Source organism: Aphelocoma coerulescens, chromosome 1A (genome assembly GCF_041296385.1).
Source record: "Aphelocoma coerulescens isolate FSJ_1873_10779 chromosome 1A, UR_Acoe_1.0, whole genome shotgun sequence".
Classification (NCBI taxonomy): Eukaryota; Metazoa; Chordata; class Aves; order Passeriformes; family Corvidae; genus Aphelocoma; species Aphelocoma coerulescens.
In genome coordinates this window covers 2026356-2034207 of record NC_091014.1, presented here as the reverse complement: position 1 = coordinate 2034207, position 7852 = coordinate 2026356, and the positions used below count along the sequence as shown (strand labels likewise).

The 7852-nt window shown below is 54.7% G+C and overlaps 1 protein-coding gene across 1 annotated transcript in view; it reads left to right on the top strand.

The window, feature by feature from the left end:
- The first annotated feature begins 2302 nt into the window (after window positions 1-2302).
- The window catches only part of UBE2H (ubiquitin conjugating enzyme E2 H), a 47595-nt gene continuing 42045 nt past the window's right edge, over window positions 2303-7852 (top strand). The window contains exon 1 of the mRNA XM_069033712.1: window positions 2303-2584. Coding sequence (XP_068889813.1) covers window positions 2532-2584 — 53 coding nt within the window. The 5' untranslated portion in view covers window positions 2303-2531. The remainder of the gene's footprint in view (window positions 2585-7852) is intronic.

The following is a 7852-nucleotide window of genomic DNA, read 5'->3' as shown; positions in this document are numbered from 1 at the left end:
GCTGCCTCCCTGTTTCCCACTCCACGTTTTGTTGTCTCGTTTGCCTGTTGTGGGTGTTTTTCCATTGCCTCAATCCCTGGCCTCGTGTCCCTCTGCTGGTGGCCAGTTTGGGGGAATAAATCCCCCGGGTTGGAGGCTAGGATGCAGCCAAAAGCTGGGAAGAGTTTCCATGGCTTGGGCTGCTGGGAAGGGAGCGGTCTCCATGGAAGGGGGAGAAGAAGCCAAGAAAGGAGACACTGCTGTCATTTCCGTCCTTGAGGATGTTGGGGAAGGGGCTTTGGGAAGGGCTGAGATTCCACAGACAACCCTGCACAGTTGGATCTCCTCACTCCAGGTCTGTGGATATGGGTGGAGGCAGAGGATATGTTTTTTTTTTTTTTTTTTTTTGAGGAAAGGAGCTCCTGCCTCGGTTTCCCCAGCCCCGGCTCTGAGGTTTCATCCTGCCTCATTCCCTTGGAGGAATTTTCTGGCCATGCTGTGCCTGGGCATGCAGGGGCTGCCTTGGTCAGGGCTGATCCCAGCTCTCCCTGAGCCCCAAAAACTTGGGGGTGCACCAGCCCACCTGGGGGCTTCTCCTGGGATCCACCGTTCTGGGATAGATGTATCCCTCTTGGAGAGGAATCCCATGGGAAGCAGCAGGACCTGAATTTGGGTGAATTCCCTTCTCTTCCTAAGGGGATTCTAATTAAAGGGCCCTAATGAGGGGCTGCTTCACCCCCATGGCCCTGCTGGGCTGGGAGTTGGGGTGAAGATGGGGATACCCCCGATCCTGAGGGGTGAGGATGGGCTGGGAAGAGCCCCTTTTCCAGCTGCCTGGACCTACAGATCCCTCTGTTCCCCACAGCTCCCCATGGTTTCCCCATTCCTTACATCTCCCTGCAACTCTGTCTCCCGACAGCTTCCCCATTCCCAGTGATTTCCAGCAGCTCCCCATGGCTCCCCCTATTCCCTACATCCACTCTTCATGGATTCCGATGCCCTCCTTGCTCCCCCCATCTCTGTTTTGCTCCATGATCAGGGAACCACCCTACAAATCATGGGATGCACCCATTCCAGGGAGGATGGTACCCCCATTCCAGGGTGGGAAAGGCCAGCCACAACCCCTGCATCCCAATTTCCAGACCCAGGAGGGCTCAGAGGGTCCCCAAAATTCCCTCTGCACTCACATCCCGAGGTCTGGGTGCTGGCCTTAAGGCATTCCGAAAAGGAACGGGGTGCTGTTGTAGTCCCTAAAAGCCTGGAATAATCCCTGTTGCAAAATTGGTGTTTCACAGATGGAATACCAGTATTCCAGGAAATTATGGTAAAATCCTTATTTTCCCTGTCCATTTCTCCCAGTTGCTTGGAGCCAGTCAGGGAATATTGTGGCCTGGGAAATACAGGACTCTCTATCCCAAATTTTCCAGCTGCTCTGCTCAGATACAACCCTGTCCCCCTCCCAAATTCCCCCTCGGGATGTGGGGAGTGGATTTGAGTCCCCTCTGGTGGTGTCACCTCCTGCCCCTGCCAGACTCAGGGCTTGTTGGGGCATTAAATGGAGGAACTTTTTGGGATTCTTTGGCTGTGTCTCCTCCCCATGGGGGGAGGAAGGACCGGGGCAAATTTATGGGATGATGCTGGGGTCAGGAATGCAGGGTGTGGAAGCTCCACACCGGAATCCCATCAGCTTGGGAGACACCCATTAGTGCTGTCATCATCCGGGTGGGTAAACTGAGGCACCGGGAAATGCTTTGCTGGTGTCACACCGGAAATCTGGCACGGTGACTCCTGCTGTAGGGCCTGGCCAGCTGCCACATTCCCGCTTGGATTCAACGGGATTGCCGTGGGTGCACTCCATAGTCTGTGGGGTGGTTCCCTGACCCTGGGGAGGTCAGGCAAAGTGGAGATGGGGCAGCAAGTGGGGGGCATCAAAATCCATGGGGAACAGGGATAGCGCAGGGAATAACGGGAAACCATTGGCCCTGACGTGGGTGCACCCCGTTTTTTATGGGATGGTTCCTTGGCCATGGTGGGAACAGACAAAGTGGAAAGGGGGAATAAGGGGAGTGTCAGAATCTGTTGGGAATGGTGGAGACACAAGGAATACGGGGAGCCGTGGGGAATTACGGGAAACATTGGACAGGGAGGAACTGGCGATCTGCGGCCCCAGCGGGGCCTCGAACCCCCGGCCCCTCCATCATTCCGCGCTCCACCTACCCCCCTCAGAACTACAACTCCCGGCGTGCCTCGGGGCCGGCGGTGCGTTGAGGGTGCGGCCAATGGGAGTGCCGCGGGGCTGTGACGTCACCGCAGGTGACGTCAGGGGTCCAGAGAGAGGCTGGGGCAGAGGCGGCCGGAGCGGCTGAGGGAGCGCGAGCGGCGCGGGGGGGCCCTGTCGGCGACAGCGGCGACAGGAGCGGCGACAGCGACAGCGGAGGGTCCCAGCGCCTCGCGGCCCGGCGCTCCCCCGCTCCCCTCGGTGCCGGGCGGCCCCGGCCCGCGGCGGCGGCGCTGACAGCCCGCCCGGAGCCCCGGGGGCGGCCGCGGCCACCATGTCGTCCCCCAGCCCGGGCAAGAGGCGGATGGACACCGACGTGGTCAAGCTGTATCCTTGCCGTGCCCCCCCCCGGGCCCACGGGGGACGAGGATCCCCTCCTTCCCCCTCCCCCCCCACGGCCGGGCCTGCGGAGGGGTGGGAGGGCGGGGGGCACCGGGGACCCCCGCCGGGGTCGCCCCCCGAGCCCCCCATTCGCACCCCCTCGGCCTCTCCCCGGAGCTGGGGGTTGGATCTGCCCCCCCCCCCCACCAGGGGAGGCCCAACCCCGCTTCTGCTGTATTTTGGGGGGTTTATCCCCCTCTGTGGCTTGACAGACAGCCTTGGGGGTGTCCCTGCAGACCCCCCCTTGGTGATGCTCCCCCAATCTGGGTGCCCCGCACCCCCTCTTGCCTGCCCTGGGGAGGGTGAAGAAGGGGAGAGCAGTTCCAGCAGCCACAGCCCAAAGAAAGGCTTTTGTGGGGTTTATTATTATTATTTATTCCTCCATTTCACCCCGCGGTTCACGAAGCTTCTGGTGCCGGCTGAGGGATTTAATTTTTGGGGGAGGACGGGGGGGTCCCTCGGGGTCTGGCTCAGCAGACCCAGGGGTGGGTGAAGGGCATCAGGGCCCGAGCCCGTCTCCCAAGAGGTTTATGTAACCTTCCAGGTTTGGTTAGGCTTTATTACTTTTTATTTTTCCCCTTCTTCCTTGATAGATCTGTTTATATTTTTCCTCCTTGTTTTTATTCCTGGCCCTTTACGGGGCGGTGAATCCCTTTTTCTCTCTGTCTGGAGAGTGGGTGGCGTTGAAATATACCATTGGGAATTCGGTTCTAGGATTGTTTTATTAATAGTTTTTGTTTACAAGGTGGCGGTGTGAGCCGGGAAAGGGTAGGAATGACAAGAGTGGATGAAATGTTTTTTGGATCTGTCGCCTGAACGTGCCCGACCTCAGCAGGACTCCGGGCTGGTGGCTCTGCCGTGGTGGTGTCGAGGGGTCGAGAAACGAGTCTGATTTAGTTCCCAGAGAGAGATAAACAAACTTATCTGGATTTGGTGGTGTTTTTTTGGAAGGGGGGGCGTAGGGAGGAGCAGCAGCAGCGCTCCTGTTTGTGGCTTATCGAAGGAAACTTGTGTTTGACGTTCGCCCTGCGCCTTTCTCCCCACAAAGCTGCTCTTGGTGTATTTTTCGCCCTGTTTTTAAGCAAATAGGAAATGAGTCCTGATGGTGCTCGAATCGGAGCTATTTTTATCCAGGGGTTTAAAGTTACACACATGTCAGACTCCGCCAATTGCGATCGATGCTTAATCGCACCGGGAGGAGGGTCGGGAATTCCAGCTGTTTAGTGAGGGGGGAAAACCTTTCTTAGGGATACCCTGGAAAGAGCTCTGGGCCAGAGAGGGGCCGAGGCCCAACCTGAGCGGCTGCTGCTCTGTTTCCCTTTCCCCTCCCCCTCTCTTCTCCTTTTTTTCCCCCTTTTTGTTCGGTTCCTCGCCGACATCTCCAGCAATCGCAGCATTTTGGAGGACAAAGAGCAGGTTTTCCCTGTGAAGTGGCTTTGCTGTGTGTTTCTAGGAGCTGGGTAGGTAGAAAGCCCCGAATATCTGGGATTCCTCTCGGTGCTGGGGAGTTTCTGCTCTGCTCTTTCTGACCCCTGACAAAAGGAACCCCGAAGGCTTTTCCAAAAGCGAAGCCGTTGTTGTCGGCGCAGCCGTCCCTGTTTTCCAAGGGGTGAGGGTTAGAGCAGTCGGTCTCCTGCGGACAACAAACTTAGGAAGTTGGATGTGTCAGATGACTCCTCACCACTCCTCCCTCCCTCGATCCCTCCCTCCCTCCCCAGCCTTTTTTGTTTGTCTGCCTGACTTGCCCGGGGTGAGCAGCTCACTAGGCCCCGGCTCCCGAGACGCTTCCCTGGGGAATCTCCCCCTCTGGAAGCTGATCTGAAATCAGGGTCTCCTTTGAGACATGGCAGCGAGGAGGGTCTTGGTGGTGGCCAGAGGAGAAGGGATTCGTCTGAAGGAATGTGCTTGAAGGCAGCTCCTCCTGGGGCTTTGAGGGTTTTGTTGCTGTGTAGGGTTTTTGTTTGGGGTTTTTTCCCCCATTTTGCTGCCATTTTCATTACAGTTTCCCTTTTCATCCCCTTTCCACATCTCCAACAGAGAATAATAGTATGGATTTATGGCCTGCCAAGGGCTACCTTTCCCAGTAGGGAGGGGGCACCGAGCAGAGTGAATAACACTCCTGCCTTCTCCTGCTCTGGCAGGTTTAGGAGCCGAGCGAGGTCTTTTTATGATTCCTATTTTCAATCCTAACACGTCCGTGTCCTTTTGTGGATGCCTCTTTGTGAGGAGGGAAGGGGAGAGGTGGCTGCTCTCCGTGGGGCTGCAGGGAGGGCAGAGCTCTACGTGAATGTGTGGAACTGATGTTTAATAATCTCCCGGACGAGGATGTGCTCAAACTCCCCGTCACTCATTGTCTCCCTCCGGATGGGGTTTGTAGTGCTGAGGCTGGGAAAAGAGAGCCATAATCCCTCCTTCCCCTTTTGGGGGGCTCCAGCCAAAGTTTCCTGGGTAACCTGGTGACCCCTCAGAGTAGAGGTTTTTCAGGAAGGCTCTGTGCTCCTCAAAACACCTCCAGACCCGCTCGCCAGCGGCCTGGAAGCACAGGGTTATCCCACCGGGAAGCACCCAAACTCTAGGCCAGGCCTCTCCAGGTAGCTCCCACCCCGGGGACGGCAGAATGGGGGCTCCCCTTTGTGGTTCCCCGCAGTTTTGGGGCGAGTGCTGCCCTCAGAGCCGTGTTTGCAGGGAAAAGGCCTCGAGCTCTCCCAACTCCGCGGATTGGCTGCTCTGTTACTACCCGGAAACCGGGCCCGGGGCAGAGCGAGGCTGCAGCTGATGGGGTGGCCCAGCCAGGGTGTTTACACCCATGGGGGGGACCCACCCCGGCACCCCCATCCCCCCACAAACCACGGGGCAGTTTCCCGTTCCAAGCCGGGGTTTATTGTTCTGTGGCCGCTCCGCTCGCAGCTTCCCCTTGGCCGGGAGTTTATTTAGTGCTGATTTATTTTCCTCCTTTTGTGGATAAATGCTGCTGGCTGGGTTGTAGTCCCCGAGCTCTATTTTTAAGCGTCAGAGCTGGAAAAGGGAAGTGTCACCCTGTTTTGTGCCTGAAAGGAATTATAAATAGTGGCCAGCTTTGTTTGAATCTCCCCGTGCTGCCCAGTTTGCAGAGCCGGGGGTTTGGGAGGCGCATCGGGACCGTAATTCACGGAGCGTTGCACTCCCTGCTAATTTTAGGCTCGTCCTGAGTCAAGGAGAATAAAGGTACAAAGCTCCTTAGTTTACCTGCGGAGCATTTTGTAATCTCAAAACTCCCCCCCGTGTTTGCTCCGTCGAGGCAAAGGGTAGGGACAGAGTTTACATTTGGGATAAATTCCTTTTTCTGGTCGTTATAGGCTTACACCGCACTTATCATCCCACTTGAACACCTTCCAAGAGTGGCGTTGAGCAATCGCGGGGTCACGTGGCTTTGTTCTCTTTGGCCTGTCCCCGGGGAAGAGCGTGTGCACTGGAATGTCTTGTTTTGGTAGGGTTTGGTGGGGCTTTGTTGTTCTGTTGGGGTTTTGTTTTATTTTGTTTTGTTTTAAAGGATGGATATTTCTGGAAACTTTTAATGTAAATTTTCAAATGTCATGCTACATTTCTTTCTGCTCCACTTCTGGGGCTCTGTTTTAATGAGGTCTCCAGGGATGAGGGGAATCGTGTGGTGATGTTTTAAAATGCACAAAGACGTGGCAGCAGCCCCTTCCCAGAACTGGGAGAGCCCCCCTTTTTCCCAGAAAGGCTGGCACAGGTGGTGGCTTATAAATCAAATCCAGGTAAACGTGGCTCAGGAGATGGTGCCTGTCATTAGGAGAACTTGAAATCCACAAATCTCTGCCCAAACCAAACCAGCTGGAGGAAAAATAAATAATCCTTTTTGCCTAAATGACAACTTCCAAGGGTATCATCTTGCTGCTTTTAGAGTGGGATTCGATGTCTTTGCTAGTGGCTCGATGGTTTTTTTCCCAAAAAATTGGCTGGAGCTGGAAGTTGACTCTCCCTTTGTTGCCTTGTCTGTTGGATTGGGGAGGATTTGGGAGCTGGGGCTCCGCCAGCAGACCTGAAAGCCAAGTGCACCTGTTTAATCATGGAACTGCCACCGTCATGGAGATGAAACTGGGAAATATGGATTTGGTTGGGGCTGCTTGGAGCAGAGCGCCTGTTGGAGCCTGACATCCCAGCCCTGCTTAAAATAAGGGAAAAAAAGCATTTGTATCACTCTGCTTTGGGATGATTTTAACTCTTTCCCCATCTCGTTCTCCAGACTTGGAACAGGGATTTTGATATTCTGAGTAGTCTGGCAGAATGATGCTTCCCAGTTGCCCAGTTCTGAAGTAGCATTAGAGCCCTAAATGCTGATGAAATAAATTCTAGAGGCCTTTTCTTTGTTAAAACAGTTTAAAAACCCCAAAAGTGAATGTGGGATTTTGGGAGAACAAACACCTTGCCTGTAAAATGAAGTCCCTGTTCTCCCCTCCGCTGGGTCCAGGAGTTTTCCAGTGCCAGCTGTTTTCCCTGGCTTTCCTAGGGAAGCTGTGCTTGGATTTGTAGTAGGGGATTGTTTTTAAGTGTCATCATGACTATCTTACGATCCCAGTGAGCTTTTGGAAACATCTCCCGGAGTGACTCCCACGTGCTTGACATTCTCAGCAGCAGGAGCCGATAATGGGAGCTCGGAGCACGGCTCCCAGTCCTGCAGACCCTGTCAGGTGCCAATATTTTGGATTAAGCAGGAGATGCCCCTTGATGAGGCCCTACATTGTTTCATTTGCCAGGGAAAAATCACATTTAATCTTCATGGAAGATGTTTTGTCCTGTTTCTGGTCATCGTCGTGCACTGCCATGAAATGATGGTTGGTTTTTTTAATGTCTTGAGTTTTTTTAAATAAATTTCTCCTTCAAACTCACCCTTAATTCCTGTCCTACCCTGTGCCTACCTGTTGTTCCTGGAGCAGGTGGAGGAGACAGTCTGGAAGCTGAGGGAGTTAATCCTGGAAGGTGCCAAGTGCCTCCTTGGGAGCTCACACCTGGATCACTCCAGGAGCTCATTCCTTGGAGGCTCCAGGTTTGCTGCCTCCATGGGAATGCCAGCACAAGGGGGTGATACCTGAGGATGGAGGCAATTCCCAAAGGGACAACTCCCTGCACAGGCTGTTACATCTTGGATCCTTGCCCTGTGTCCTGGGGAAAGCAAAAGCAAAGGAGTGCTTAAATTGAAAGTCTGGATAGACT